At 46.8% G+C, this 16,256-nt stretch overlaps 1 protein-coding gene across 4 annotated transcripts in view; it reads right to left on the reverse strand.

The window, feature by feature from the left end:
* Positions 1-6,327: 6,327 nt before the first annotated feature.
* USP39 (ubiquitin specific peptidase 39) overlaps positions 6,328-16,256 on the reverse strand; it is a 29,681-nt gene continuing 19,752 nt past the window's right edge. For all 4 annotated transcript variants that reach the window (XM_081101136.1, XM_081101135.1, XM_081101137.1 and 1 more), the window contains 4 exons: positions 12,591-12,733; positions 9,429-9,564; positions 7,592-7,678; positions 6,328-6,774 (listed from right to left, as the gene is read on the reverse strand). In XM_081101136.1, coding sequence (XP_080957262.1) covers positions 6,730-6,774; positions 7,592-7,678; positions 9,429-9,564; positions 12,591-12,733 — 411 coding nt within the window. In that variant the 3' untranslated portion in view covers positions 6,328-6,729. The remainder of the gene's footprint in view (positions 6,775-7,591; positions 7,679-9,428; positions 9,565-12,590; positions 12,734-16,256) is intronic.

Consider the following 16,256-nt stretch of genomic DNA (forward strand, 5'->3'; position numbering starts at 1 on the left):
AGGGAGAGAGCATCCCTAGCAGAGGCAGCAGAAGCATAAAGGCCTGCGTCCTGCGAACATCTGAGCAACTAGATCAGTGAGCCTGGGGTGGAGGACGCGGAGAAACTCCCGGGAGGTGAGGCTGGAGAGTCTAAGGGTTCCAGTCTTTATCCTATGAGCCAAAGTAGTGTCTTCAGCGGGAGATCGCGGAGTGGAGAGTGTCTTGGTTAGATTTGTGTTTTAAAAGATTACTCTGGCTAAAGTGTGAATGAACTGGAGGGAGGGGACAGGGAGTGTGGGGATACCTGTTAGGAAACCACTGCAAATGGAAACTGGCAGCCGCTTAGACTAGAATGACAGCGGCAGAGGGCCTGTGCAGAAGTCACGTGGATTTTGGAGAAGGACTTCAGACAACCATAACTCAATCAGATGCCGTTGCCCGAGCTGCGGGGCCTTTACCTCAGAGGCCTGGCACGTGGCATGCAGCGAAAGCCTTCTTTCCCTGACAATTTATAAACATCACCAGGGGTAGTTTGTCTCTACCTGGCAGGGCCAGCAGTATTCCTTCATAGTGTTGCGGCAGGACAATGTCAATTCTCCCGTTCTCTACCATAACACAGGCCACGGACCTCTTGATCGTCTTGATGACCCACAAAATGTCACACTAGTCTACTACACTGGTGACATTATGATGATTGGATCTGATGAGCAGGGAGTACCAGGTACTTTAGATACCTTAGTAAGACATAAGCAAACAAGAGGGTAGGATTTGCCCTAACCAGTTTGGCTCAGTGGATAGAGCGTCGGCCTGCGGACTCAAGGGTCCCAGGTCTGATTCCCATCAAGGGCATGTACCTTGGCTTCGGGCACATCCCCAGTGGGGGGCATGCAGGAGGCAGCTGGTCGATGTTTCTCGCTCATCGATGTTTCTAACTCTCTATCCCTCTCCCTTCCTCTCTGTAAAAAATCAATAAAATATATATATTTAAAAAAAAAAAAAAAAAGAGGGTAGGATTTAATCCCAAAACAATTCAGAGAAGTTCCTGGGGATCAATGGTCTAGAGCAGTGGTTCTCAGCCTTCCTAATGCCGCAACCCTTTAATACAGTTCCTCATGTTGTGGTGACCCCCAACCATACAATTATTTTCGTTGCTACTTCACAACTGTAATTTTGCTACTGTTATGAATCGTAAGGTAAATATCTGATATGCAGGATGTATTTTCATTTTACAAATTGAACATAATTAAAGCATAGTGATTAATCACAAAAACAATATGTAATTATATATGTGTTTTCCAATGGTCTTAGGCGACCCCTGTGAAAGGGTTGTTCGACCCCCCAAAAGGGGTCTCACAGGTTGAGAACCGCTGGTCTAGAATGTATCATAACATCCCTCCACAGTGCAAGACAAGTTACAGGACCCACCATCCCCCACCACCACCTTCCACCTGCCCCGCCTGCTCAGGCAGGTCCAAAAATATAAAAAGGCACAATGTTTACTAGGCTTTTTTGGCTTTTGGAGACAACATACACCACGTTTGAGCGTGCTACTCTGACCCAACTACAGACTCATAGCTGCAAGGCTGCTAGTTTCAAGGGGAGACCAGGACAAGCGAATGTTCCACAGCAAGTTCGGCTGCACAGTGGGTGGCTTAGGCCTTATACTCCAGGAGATCCTGTGATACTGTGACGTGTCCATGGCACACAGGAATGCTGTATGGCGCCTCTGGCGATAGGACCAAAAGGAGAATCCCAGTGCAGAACTCCGGGATCTTGCAGCAAGCCTAGGCCCCCTTCTACAGATACTCATTCTCCTTCGGAGAAAGTTTCTGGCTAGCTACTGGGCCATGTTACAGGCTGCACACCTAACCGCGGGACATCAGGGGACCATGCAGCCTGAGCCTCCCCTCATGAACTGGCCATTGTCTGACTCTAGTCATCATGTTGGGCATGTGCAGCTGCAATCTATCAAGTAGGACCAGCACAGAAGACCAAGCTCAGGAAGGTCCAAAGGCACAAGCAAGATACTTGAGCAGGTGGCTCACATTCTTTGATACCAGCTCCTGTTGCCTTGCCTCCTGGGGGGCCCTTTAACATTAGTTGACCAAGGAAGACAAACCTTAGGCCAGCTTTATGGATGGATCTGTACAATACGGAGTGCAACCTGCAAGGGGACAGCTGCAGCCCTTCATCCCCACTCAGGGAGACACTGAAGGACAGTGGTGAAGGAAAGCCATCTACTGGGCATAACTCAGGCAGTATATTGGTTGTTCACTATATTTGGAGTATAAGATGGCCTGAAGTACAGACCTAGGCTAATTCATGGGCACTTGCCAATGGTTTGGCTGATGGTCAGGGATTCAGAAGGAACAGGATCTATCGTAGGACTAGAAAAAAGAGTCTCTAGAATCAGTGGTTCTCAACCTTCCTAATGCCGCAACCCTTTAATACAGTTCATGTTGTGGTGACCCCCAACCATAAAATTATTTTCGTTGCTACTTCATAACTGTAATCTTGCTACTGTTATGAATCGTAATGTAAATATCTGATATGCAGGATGTATTTTCAGGGGTCGCGACCCACAGGTTGAGAACCGCTGCAGTCTAGATGGACTCCTTGAATGAGTGTATACTGCTCAGGTCAGGGGAAAGGGAAGCCCATGCAGAGCCTCTGGCCCGGCCACCATGGCTCATGAGCTCACTGAGCAAGCCCCGGGGGTGGCTGAAGAAAGAGGCTGCTGGCTGACACCCACAGAGCATGTCTCTGGAGTATACACCTAATTATGAAGAGTCTTCTCTGCAGCGGGTGCCTGTGGGTGGACATTCAGATGGAACACAGATATTTCATAGAATATATACATACACCACCACCTGGAAGCAGCTAGCCTAACTGCATGGTGGAATGACTTTCTGAAAACTCAGCTACCATACCATTTGGTGCTCGTTTTACAAGACACAGCTTCTGCTTTGACTCGGAGACCATTCTCTAGTGCTCTCTCACCCACAGCCAAAATACATGGGTCAAGAAAATGGGTGGATGTTGAAGTGGCTACTCAATTATCTATACTAATAAAGGGTAATATGCTAATTAGACTGGAATCTTCCGGATGTCCTTCCAGACAAAGCTATGGTGGTGGGGGCTGAGGCAGAGGCGGTTAGGGGTGGTTAGGGACAATCAGGCTGGCAGGGGAGAGCAGTTTGGGGCAATCAGGCAGGCAGGCAGAGTGGTTAGGGGCAATCAGACAGGCAGGCAGGTGAGCAGTTAGAAGCCAGCAGTCCCGGATTGCGAGAGGGATGTCCCCCAAGGGGTCCTGGATTGAAGAGGGTGCAGGCCAGGCTGAGGGTCCGTTCCCCCCCGCCCCCGTGCACAAATTTCATGTACTGGGCCTCTAGTACCTAATAACCTTGCAAATGTACTTATATATTTTTTTATATTTTTAAAATGTATTTTTATTGATTTCAGAGAGGAAGGAAGAGAGATAGAAATATCAATGATGAGAATCATAGATTGATGCTTCCTGCACGCCCCCTACTAGGGATTGAGCCAGGAACCCAGGCATGTGTCCTGGCCAGGAATCAAACCATAACCTCCTGGCTCCTAGGACGATGCTCAACCACTGAGCCATGCAGGCTGGGCTATCATTATTTCTTTTTTTTTTTTTTTTTTATTTTAGAAAGAGAGGGAGAGGGAGAGAGACATGAATATGAGAGTGAAACATTGATCCTGCATGCACCCTACTGGGGATCTAGCCTGTGACCTGAGCATGTGCCCTGACAGGAAATAGAACTGGCAGCCTTTTGGTGCATGGGACGACGCCCAACCAACTGAGCCACATCAGCCAAGGCAACTTGCAAATTTTTGTTTCCTGTTCCAGCAATTTTAAGCTCTGCCAGTTTAGAGGTCTTAGTTCCCAAGGGAAGAATGTTTCCATCAGAGGACACAACAATGGTTCCATTAGATGAGACTACCAACTGGACGTTTGGGCTCCTTATGCTACTGAAACAACGCTGGGGGCACGAGGGGGTGTAATCTATCCTCAGAATGACTGCTCCTGATTTCCAAGGGGAAATGGGTTTCCTCCCACACAATATAGGCAACATGGTCTATGTCCAACAGAAAAGGTTAACAGTTCTCAACCTGTGGGTCGCGACCCCTTCACAGGGGTCACCTAAGACCATCAGAAAACACATATATAGTTACATATTTTTGTGATTAATCACTATGCTTCAATTGTGTTCAATTTGTAACAATGAAATTGGGGGTCACCACAACATGAGGAACTGTACTAAAGGGTCGCAGCATTAGGAAGGTTGAGAACCACTGGGTCAATGGAAAAACTACAGGGCAAAGGCAGGATGATTAAGGAGTCAGGCCCGTAGGGACTTAAGATTTGGATCGCTCTGCAAGTAAAAAGCCCGGAGGTGAGGCTCAGGCTTAGAGCAGAGTAAACATGGGAGGAGTAGTGAAAGGACAGGTCGGTGACAGCATTACCAGCATTGTGACCAAAAATGAGGACTCTACATCACTTTGCTTATTTTCTCTGTGCTTGTTATACATACGTGGTAATTTGTATATGCTAACCATTGATTCTCTTCTTCCCATTTTTTATAAAATCTGTTGGAAGTTAACTTTACAACTCAGTCTCTAGGTAATAGAATATTCAGTGGGACGGACTGGATCTGAGGAATAACCAATATAGCCATCAACAAATACATGACTCCTGGGACTGTGCATCGCATTTTGGAGAAGTCTGAAACTTGCTCACTTGTAAGAAGGGTAGCTGCTTGTTAGGCAGAAATACTGGGGGTTTGTTGTTGTCTTTGTATGGCATTCAATGTGTGTAAGAGGGCATCAGAGGTGGACTGTGCCAAGTATCGATTTACTGCCTCTCAGCGCCAAATCCACCCTTTTTGGCTGCTTTGTGAAGGTGGATTTGGGCCCTTTAGATTTTCCCTTCAGCTGACACTGAAGTTTTGTCAGGGAGGAGACTGGAGACACTCGAGGAGGAAAGGGCTTCGGTGTGCGCACCTGAAAGCAGCATGTGCATGTATTGCAATCCCATTATAGCTGACAATCCTTGAACTTCTATTCCCCCTGATCAAATTATTATATAGTTTTTCTCTCCTGATTAGCCCTGGACTATGCCAGCACTAGCTTAGACTAGACATTGGCAGAGAATGGAAATGGAACTCAAGAAACACAAAGTAAAATCGATAGGACTTGGTAATGGATTAGCCAAGGGAACTGAGGGTGGATCATTTTAGCTTACATAACTGGATGAATGGAACCCTTCACCTACATGGAAACCACTGGAAAAGGGCCAAGTATGAGGCGAAAACTCACAAGCTCAGATCTGAACACTGAGTTTGAGTTGACTTTAAGACACCCAAAATATGTCAAGTAGGCAATAGGCTCTAAATTCAAGAATTTCGACAAGTCTGGGATTAAGACGGGAGCCACAGCCCTTAACGTGACAAATGAAGCCATAGGCACAGTTGAAGTGGCCCACAGAAAAAGTAAACAGTGAGAAGGAGGGCCTACCTAACTTGAGGAATCCATTAAAAATTTTTTTTTTTTGAGAGAGGAAGAAAGGTTCAATTGGCTGCCTCCTACATGCCTACCGGGGATCGAGCCCGCAACCCGGGCATGTGCCCTGACCAGGAACTGAACTGGCCACCTTTCAGTGAACAGATGACGCCCAACCAGCTGAGCCATGTGGGCCAGGGCTTGGAATCCCAACTTTTAATAGCTGGATGGAGGACGATGGGCCTGCAAAGGAAATGTTGAAGCTGTCGGAGGCAGAGGGAAGCAAGGACAGTACTGTGTCCCGGAAGTAAAGGGGGCAGAGACCTTGCTGTAGTGGACTGACTGCCATCAGCACTGTAGCTTCAGCTCCCACCCCCTCAGACCTGCAGTGCTCAGCCAAGCTCGCACTTCTCCAGACTGCTCATCAATGTCTGGGCTGGATGAAAGCCGTTTCTGCGTGATTCTTTTGACAGGCGAGCTTTCTCTGGCTCCCACTGGCCTGGCTGAGACTCAGAATTGCACTGCAGCCAGCTGCTCTTCCGACCGTCCTCCCGTCCCTCTTCCCTCACAGCCCTGCACCACAGGCTGAAACCGCTCACCTCCGGACTTCTCGTTAAGTACAATGATAATCGATCGCTTTTGGTCAGATATTTTGTTACTCAGAGACAAACGCAATCCTCACTGACACACCACCCACAAGGTGACAGGAAGACACAAGCGTGGTGTCCACCAGATGATAGACTATAGGATAGACAGTTTGTGAGGGTTAAAAAAAACAACAACACAACGGCCTAAGGGAAGGATATAAAACAAGAGGCTGGTTTACAAACAGGAAAATATTTAATTCATTCTAAAAAAATTCAAGAAGAAAAAAGGATGCTACTGGCTTCATGCTCTTATTCCTAGAATTCTGAAGCTTTGAGGCTTAGAAAAAATGATCTTGTCCTCCAGATACTCGTAGCTACTCAGAAATAAATTACATAATCTGTGAAGGAGTCCTGGTCTGCTGAAGCTAGAGGGGAGCTAGACAGGAAGGAGAAAGAACATCATCTACAATAAATTGATCAAAGTCAACCCAGGCAGGTGGGCCCTTTGATGCTCTGGTGTGAACCAACACCCATAAAAACTAGGCTGGCCCAGGGATGTTCAGTCACACTGTAGTCGTTTACGTATTTACATATTCAGCAAAGCCCCTGGAAGCAAAGCCCTGGCTGGCTTCTCCTTTAAGCCCCCTGCTGGTTGGTCTCATCATCACGCCTCTTCCAAATCTGTAAGAAATGAATTCAATAGATATTGAGGAGCTGGTATTCAATCTACAAATAGTCACAAAATACCTACTCTAACCTACGCAATAGGTAGCCTGGGGCTCAACTTACACATTTAAGTCCCCTGAAACTAATTTCCAGAAAATTCCCTTCATCCCCCTCTCCTTCTTACTTCCCATTCCAAACCCCCTTCTGAAAAAGAACTCATAGTCAAGCCTATAACCTTAGACAAAGTTTCTAGGAGCTCATTCTAGAATGAGAAGGGTCTGCCCTTTTTGATAAAGCTGTAGCCTTCCCTTTGTCTCAGTCTTCCTTCTTCATCAGGTACTAGGGCAGTTACAAGGAGAAGGCAGAGACAGTCGGCTCCGCCAGCTCTCAACCCAACAGAGCAGGTGGACTAACACGGTTGGTGCTCCAATAAAGAAGGGAGAGTGCTGTGGGGTCGAGAAGAGGGTTAACTTTGCCTAGAGAACTGGGGACGCTTCAGAGCCGACTCCTACCTGGTGCCCTGACGATTCCAGGCCCTTCCTCCTGGAAATCAGATCCCACACCTGTGCAAGACTAACCTGGCCATAAACGTAACCTCCTTGCTCACTCCTAAGTGTTCCGTACTTCCCTGCCTGCTGTTCTTCCCTGGAGATCTCCTAGACTCCTAGACTGTCACGGCCACATAATCTCACTCCTCAGTGCATCCCAACAGGCGCCCAGCCTAACCGAGGCTCCAACCCAATCCTACTTCCTGCCTGAATTCATGCCCATCGTTCCTCACTGACCCCACACCCCATCTATCTGGCACTGGTCAAGTCTGCGGCCAACGCACCTGAATGTATGCCTCCGACAGTGTGATCATCTGGGGGAGAATGTCAGTTACCTGGAGGTCTTGTAATTCATACCATTTTCCCGTCCCCTGCAAAGAGTATGAAGGGCTGGGTTAGTCTGCTCACTGAAACCAAAAGGGTGTACAGCCAACCATGTCAAACACGCAGCCCGCTGGCCGTGAGTTTGACATGCTAGGTAAGAAAGGGACCACAGTCAGAGGAATCAGAATAGCCAGGAGACCATCACCCAGCAGGAGTTATCCTAAGTAAAAGGGTGCATGACCTCTACTAGGCATCATTCGATTTAAAGAGCTTTTTGGGTACTGATTTTGGCAAATGCAATTCCTGCCAAATTCAGGAAGATTCTTTTAAGTATAATACAGTCCAAACACCTTATACCTTTTAAGAAGAATTTAGGTGAATAATAAAGAGAAGGGGGAAAAGTCCTCTACTCCTCACCTAAGACATCTCTTTGCTGCCCAAAAATGACAGACTGGATACAGTCACTTAGGAGGTACATACAGTGTTAACTATTGGAAAAACCTAACAATGGACAGTCCCGTCCGACCCCATAGAACACACTGACAGTCAAGAAAAAGTGTCCTTGGTGGACACTATTCATCCTAACTCACTCCTTTTGCTCAATAAAACTAGTGCTGCAAATACAGATAACCTACCTCACTTCATGCTTCCATAAGCAAGGGGAAGGAGGCCCTTCTGGAAGGTCACCTGCCTCATCCATCCAAACTTCTAAGAAATGCCGAAGAGACACTATAGAGTATAGATATTCCAGAGAGTCCAATAGTTCAGAATACAGGAAACCTAAACAAAAGCTGAGGATCCCATAATCAAGTCCCTGTTCCCGGTTTGAGGCCTGGTTGAGAATATCTGGGTTTAAATCCTAATTCTACTGACTTCAGTACATGAATTACTGCAACTCTGACGGCAGGTCTCCTCGCTGTAAAGCAGTGGTGTTAACACCTGTCTTGGAGATGCGCTTTAAAGACATAAACCAGAGGAACATGCACTGAGCACTTGGTGAACTTCCCAGGCTCCTGGTAAACAGAACAGTCCCAGAAAACTAGCCAAGTGAGAACAACCTGAGCGAATAATCTGTGCGAGGCCAAATACATCTTAAGTACATGTTTCATCCATTTTCAGCTTGAGCCAAATTCACAAAATTTTTTGGCTGAAAGGGAAACTTCTAGACAAGTAGCTCATAAAATTTAACTCTGTATCAATCAGATGTCCTTGTTGAAATGCAGCTTCTGACTCAGAGGGTTCGGGTAGGGCCTGAGGTTCTGCATTTCTAACGACACTCTCACGACGTGAATGTTGCTGGTCCAAGGACTCCACGTTCAGTGGTGAGGCAGCAGCCTCGGACAGGGATTCTCAGAGCTGGCTGCCCGTGGGATCTCCTGGGGAATTTTAAAACATCGTGATGCCTGCTTCCCACCTCCCGATACTCCAATGCAGCCTCTTAACCCTGACTGGCATTTTAGGCAGATAATTCCTTGCTGTGGGGGTTGCCTGTAGGATACTGAGCAGCATCCCTGGCTTCTACCACAGTTGAAAACCAACAGGCCTACGTTACATGGTTCTCATGTAATTGGCCTGAGGTGGTACCCACATATCAGGATTTTAAAATCTCCCCAGATGAGTCCAATGTGCAGCCAAAATTGAGAACCACTGCCTCAAACTCATCACGGACATCTTTGTTACTTGCAGAATCCCAAGGTCAGGGTGAAGAAAGGGCAAACGGAAGGGAGCTGCCCTCTGAGACGCCAAAGGAACACCAGCTGTGTGCCCCTCTGTGCACGAGAAGTCAGCGCCACTCACGTGATGAAGCACGTGGATCCGGTAGGAGCCCTCGGAGGGCTTGCCGTCGTGCACGATGTTGGCGATCAGGTCATAGGTGGTGTTCTTGTGCACGGCCTGCACCTCCTCAGACAGGTACTCTCTCAGATCCACATTCCTGGTAACGGTGAAAATAAAGCCAGAACATCAGACACAGGCTACCAGGTTAGAGAAACTGTCCTACACAAATGACCCACAAAGCTACTGTAGCCTATCTTAGGACCTCGGTTCTAGGGAGGCTTGCAGACCCAAAGAAGTCCAGGTTTGTGGAAATTCACATAATCTGCCATTAAAATGAGTCGAACTAGAAAGACTGGCTCTATGGGAAAAGCAGATTTTACAAGCCTCTCTAGCAGTCAACAGTACAGTGTGGGCCTGGAGTCCATCAGACCTGAACTAGAATCGGGGCTCTGCCACTTTTGAACTATGTGTGAGCCTAAGCAGGTTACATAACGTAAGGCTCTTCTACGATGAGAATGCGTCACCATCTCTGAGACGGTGAGGACTGAGATGACAGACCCGGCCGCCTCAGCCTCTGTCTGGCCTGGCCATCAGCTGCAGCTGCGGTGTTCACACAGCACTCGGCTTGGCTCAGGCTGTGGGAGATCCAACCACGGGATTGTGTGGGTGGCGGCTGCGCACAATCATGGTTAACAACTTCAATAAGGCAAACCACGCATTGACTTATTTTTTTCTTTGATTTTCTGGAACCTTGCTTTTTTTAAATGTTTTTCTTTTTTTTTTTATTGAGTTCAGAGAGGCAGGGAGAGGGAGAAACAGATAGAAACATCAATGATGAGAGAGAATCACTGATTGGCCGCGTCCTGTACACCCGCTTTTGGGGATCGAGCCTGCAACCCAGGCATGTGGCCTGACCACGAATCAAACCATGACCTCCTGGTTCACAGCGCGATGCTCAACCACTGAGCCACACAGGCCAGGCCAGACCTTGCTTCTTTATTTGATTTTCTTTCTTTTAGCCAAGAGTAGTGGTCCGCAAACTGCGGCTTGGCAAACTGCAGCTCGCGAGCCACATGTGGCTCTTTGGCCCCTTGAGTGTGGTTCTTCCACAAAATACCGACTTCTGCGCATGGGCCACGAAGCTTCAATTGCACTGTACGTGTGCGCCCGCACGTGGTATTCTGTGGAAGAGCCACACTCAAGGGGCCAAAGAGCTGCATGTGGCTCGCAAGCCAGAGCTTGCCGACCACGGGCCAAGCAAGAGAAATAGTTACAAATAACAGAAAGCAACCTGAGGTAGCTTAAGTGCAAAAGAGAAAATTTATTCAAGGTTTTCAAACTAGGCCTGGAGCCAATCAGACCTGAGCTAGATCTGGTAGGAGCCCTCGGAGGGCTTGCCACCCTGCTGTCTCCTGGAACCAGACACAAGAGAAGAAGCAGGACCTGCGAGAGCTACTTGCCCTCTTTCCTGCTTTTGAAGTCAGCTTTATTCTTATCCCTCCTTTTGCAGTGAAACTGTATTGACACAGTTATTAAGAACTTTCAAATAGTTAATTAGGAAAATAGATTGACAGTTAATGTGAATTTTAAGAGAATATGTTAACTATATAATTTTAGAAAAAATATATCCTTTTTAGCCTACAAATATTTATATAAATTTAAATAATACAAGGTAGAATAACAGAAACCCTACCTAATAAAGAGATAATATGCTAATTGACCCTCACTCCATCACAAAGATGGTGGCACCCACAGCCAATAAAGAGGGAATATGCTGACTGCCCAACCCTCAAAGATGGTGGTGCTTGCAGCCAATAAGAGGGAATATGTTAATTGACTGCCCCGCCCTCAAAGATGGCTGGCGCCCACAGCCAATAAGGAGGGAGTATGCTAATTGACTGCCCTGCCCTCAAAGATGTAGGTGCCCACAGCCACAAGATGGCCAGCAGGGGAGGGCAGTTAGGGGCAACCAGGTTGGCAGGGGAAGGTAGTTAGGGATGACTGGGCTGGCAGAGGAGGGTAGTTGGGGGGGACTGGACAAGGAGGGGAGGGCAGTTGGGGGTGACCAGGCTGGCAGGGGAGGGCAGTTGGGGGCAACCAAGCCAGCAGGGGAGGGCAGTTGGGGGCGACCAGGCTGGCAGGGGCCAGTTAGGTGTCGATCAGTCTGGCAGGGGAGTGGTTAGGGGGAGATCAGGCTGGCAGGCAGAAGCGGTTAGGGGCAATCAGGCAGGCAGGCAGGTGAGCTGTTGGGAGCCAGCAGTCCCCACAGGGATCGGGCCTAAATCAGCAGTTGGACATCCCCCAAGGGGTCCCAGACTGGAGAGGGTGCAGGGGCTGAGGGACATCCTCGCCAGTGCACGGGTTTCGTGCACCAGGCCTCTAGTTATATCATATTTCCAATCTTTGCAGAACTGTCTGATGTGCTAGCATTCACAACACGAAACGCAATAATGTGAACCTGAAAGGATTCGCAAGACCTGCTAACAGTGTTACATCTAGTGGTCACTTCTAGACAGAACTTTGAACTTTGAACTTTAGACTGTGAGTACCAACCTGGAGTCATCCCACTGTCCACGCCCAACTGCAGTGGCAAGAAGTGATGACCAGCAAACAGATGCATCTAACTGCTCCGGAGCATCTGCAAAGCCAGGCAGGATCCTACCTGTCCTACTCTACTTTTTTTTAAATATAGTTTTATTGATTTCAGAGAGAGGAAGGGAGAGGGAGACAGAGATTGAAACATCAATGATGAGAGAGAATCATTGATCAGCTGCCTCCGCACGTCCCCCACTGGGGATCGAGCTTACAACCCAGGCATGTGCCCTTGACCAGAATCGAACCCAGGACCCTTCAGTCCAAAGGCCAATGCTCTATCCACTGAGCCAAACTGGCTAGGGCTGTCCTACTCTACTTTTATCAACTATTTTTCACAATGAAATTCCCAGCAAACAACAGGAAAGAAGGTAAAAGGGGGATTGCTTCCAGATAAACATCTATTCTTGAGGCCCTTGAAGTATTTACCAGTATAGTCTTCAAATAAAAACTCTTAACTTACATAGTATAGGTAGGCTCTGTTCCTTGCAATTTCCAACTAAACATTTCAAAATTAATAATGGTACAAAAATATGAAAAGAAATTCAGGCTCACTCCCCCTAAGAGGAACTGAAGCAGGGTAATACTCACGTAATAGGGAAGTTGACAATAGTTGGGTTCTTCTCCACAAAGAAATTGTTCTTAGTGAATCTCTTAATGCAAAAGATTAGATACGGAGGCAGCTTGGTGAGCTGGAAGCGCTTCAGAAAGTTCTCCTTGTAAGTCTTATATTCCTAGAGACAGAAAGAAAACTATCGAATTAGTGCTCGAGTACCGGAGCAGGGGCACGAGGTTTGCTTTGGTTTGAGTTTTTCATATAATTGCCTTATACTTAGAATTCACAAGACACCTGATCCCAGAAATCATGTATAAGGCTTAGGAAGAAGACTTTGGCTAAAGCAGACTAAATTCCCTCAACTGTGGGCGTCCGTTTCTACAAGGAAAACAAAAATGTCAAGTGAAAAAGAGGCTATGTTAAAAGCTGCAGAATTAAAACCATAAAAGTCTACTTAGTTCAAAATAAGGAAGAACTTCCTGGCCTTCGGATGCATGCACCCAATGAACAGGCACTATGAAGCAGTGAGAAACCCTCATCACTGAGGGTGTTCCAGCAGAGGTGCCAACACACTGCCATGTTCCTTCCTCCTCAAAGACTCGTGGGTCGAGTGCAATCTGTCAGGTAACATTTACTGAGGACTCACTCAGCATGTTCAGGAGACTGAATGGTGGAGGACCCAGGACAACCTACTCAGCCCAAGATGCTTAAAAGCTAGTGCACATAAATGTATTTCTCCTCAACACAACACAACTTAGCACAGTAAAAACTAAGAGATAGGAGTGAAGAACTAATCGTAACCAAAGAGGAAACACCAATGAGAAATCGCTCTCTGGAGTGGGTGATTTCTGGGAGTAACAACAGATCCCTTCAGGGACCCCAAGTTTCCCAGAAAAATATTTTAATTTAAAATTAGGATTGCCCTGGCCAGTTTGGCTTTCAAAAAATTTTAAGATACACATGCAGTAAAAGCTCAATATAACAGACTAATTCCAAAAAGGTGTCTGTTAAAGCTGAAAGTACGTTATGTAATAAAGTAGGTTTTTCCAATGCATGTTAAAAAATTGAAAAATTAGTTAATTTACCTGTTTTTACTTATGTAGACATATTTGTGTAATTAAAATTAAGTATATATGAAAAGTTTAATTTCACAGAAGTTTTCTATATATTACTGTAATTTTATTTATTTTTTATTATTGTAATTTTAAATTTATTCTGAATAGGTCTAGTAAATGCATGCATTCACCAGTCACCGCGAGTAAACAAATGCATTCGGCTGGGGCGTGGCTTAGTGCACATGGGAACATCAGCCAACATGTGTTAAAACTGCTGCAGAAAGTCACCCAGGCGACAACAGAACCAACTGTGACTCATGATCTGATGTGATCACATGCCGAACATAGTTTATGAAGTGGACTGGATTTAAATATGTAGACTATAGCTGTAGATAGATATGTAATATAGATTTATGTTGATGGAATTCTAGTGCATTTTCCAACATATGGCCTATTTGCTAAAATTTGTTAAAAATAACAGTGAATAAATAACAAAAAATAAGCTGTTAATTTAACTATAAACAAATCTTGGTTAAAAGCATTTTAAGCCAAAACCGGTTTGGCTCGGTGGACAGAGCGTCAGCCTGCGGACTGAAGGGTCCCAGGTTCGATTCCGGTCAGGGGCATGTACCTTGGTTGCGGGCACATCCCCAGTGGGAGGTGTGCAGGAGGCAGCTGGTCGATGTTTCTCTCTCATCGATGTTTCTGACTCTCTATCCCTCTCCCTTCCTCTCTGTAAAAAATCAATAAAAATATATTAAAAAAAAAAAAAAAAAGTGTTTCCCCAGAACACTTTGGAAAAAATTTTAAAAAAAAAAAAAAAAAAGCATTTTAAAATTAAAAGAGTATTAATTTTCACATATGACATATGGACCGGAAATTTTGTCGGTTAAATCCAAAGTCTGGCCCTGGCCAGTGTTCTCAATGGTTAGAGCATCAGCCCACACACTGAAGGGTCATGGGTTCAATTCCCAGTTAAGGGCACATACCTGAGTTGCAAGTTCAATCCCTGGTGCCAGTCGGGGCTTTTGTGGGAGGCAACCAATCAATGTGTGTCTCTTACATTGATGTTTCTCTCTCGTTTACCCTACCCTCCGTCCCTTCCACTCTCTAAAAATTAATGGAAAAAATATCCTGGGGTGAGGACTAACAACAACAACAAGGGTCTCAGGTTCAATTCCGGTCAAGGGCATGTACCTGGGTTGCAGGTTGGGACATATGTGGGAGGCAACCAATTGATGTGGCTCTCTCACATCGATGTTTCTGTCTCTCTCTCCTCCTCCCGCCTCTCTTCCACTCTCTCTAAAATCAGTGGAAAAAATATCCTTCAGTTACGATCAAAAAAAAATTTTTTTAAATCTTACTAAAAGATAATCTAGTCCAGTAAGAAAAATGAGAGTTGGTGGTATTTGAGCCAAGACCTGTCCCTTCCTCTCCCTCCAAACTCAGTGAGATGGAAAATCCCCTCCAGACTGGTACAGCCGGCAACACAGGGCTCCCTCCCCTGGGCTCCCAGAGGACTGTCTTCCCAGGAGAGACAGGAAGTCAGCATTTCTCATTCTGCCTCCAGCTACTGCTGCTGAAGGAAGTTCCGATGTGTGCCCAAAACACATGCAGCGGTGGGAGCTCCAAGATGGCAGCTGAGCAGGAACATGCTGAACAAACCCCTTCCCATGAACAAACTCAAATGTGTACTGAGAGCAACTACTCCTGTGAGACAACTGAGCGCTGAATGAACAGCTTCTGAGCAACAAAAAGGAGAAAGAAGAGACCTAATAGAGGAGGCCGGGCAACCACAGGAGCCCTCAGGGCCGCGGAAAGGCTCCCGCTGGAGGAGCTGGTGAGCACACTTCCGTCGGTTGGGAGAGAGCTCTGTTCAGGTGCTTCCGCCTACCTGCAAGGACCTGCAGAGTGTTCCCAAGGACATCGCCCAGCCTTCTGCCTCCACAGGGAGCAAGCAGGAACATCAGGGTGTCACCACTCCCCCTGGTCACCCTTCCAGGAGCTGCTCCAGCCCAGCAGGCTGTGCCCCCGGCGCTGTAAGCACCTGCCCTGCCCCGCTTCTCCACAGGACTGTTTTCTGTACAACCAGTAAGAGACTGCGTACAGAAGGCTGGGAGCTCTGGGGACTGTGAATTCTCCAGGGCGGGAGGAGCTGGTGAACAGTTTACAGCCCCTCCACCTCGACGGGGCGGGCAGAGCTCTACCCAGGCACTCTGGCCTCCCTGCTGGGTCACCACAGCGCATTCCTGGATGCATCCTAAGCTCATTTCGACCCTGAACAAAGGGAGCAAAGAGGATCGACAGGCATCACCACACACACCTGGCCTTCCCACCAGAGCTTTCCAGTCAGCAGGCCAGTGCCCCAGACACCGTAGGCACCTGCCTGGCTCCTAAACAGCCTGCCAAAAACACCGCACGCTTGGCCTACACAGAGGCCACTGCTACACAAGGCCACCTTTTCAAGACTGGAAAAGATAGCTATTTTGTCTAATTCAAATAAACAAACATACAAAGTCAAACAAAATAAAAATAAGAATATCTCTTAAATGAAGGAATAAAAATCTCCAGAAAAAAAACCCTAAGAAAACAGAAATAAGTAATTTGCCTGAAAAATAATTCGAAGAAATGGTCATAAGGATGCTC

Source organism: Myotis nattereri, assembly GCF_964212035.1.
Source record: "Myotis nattereri genome assembly, chromosome: 10".
Lineage (NCBI taxonomy): Eukaryota > Metazoa > Chordata > Mammalia > Chiroptera > Vespertilionidae > Myotis > Myotis nattereri.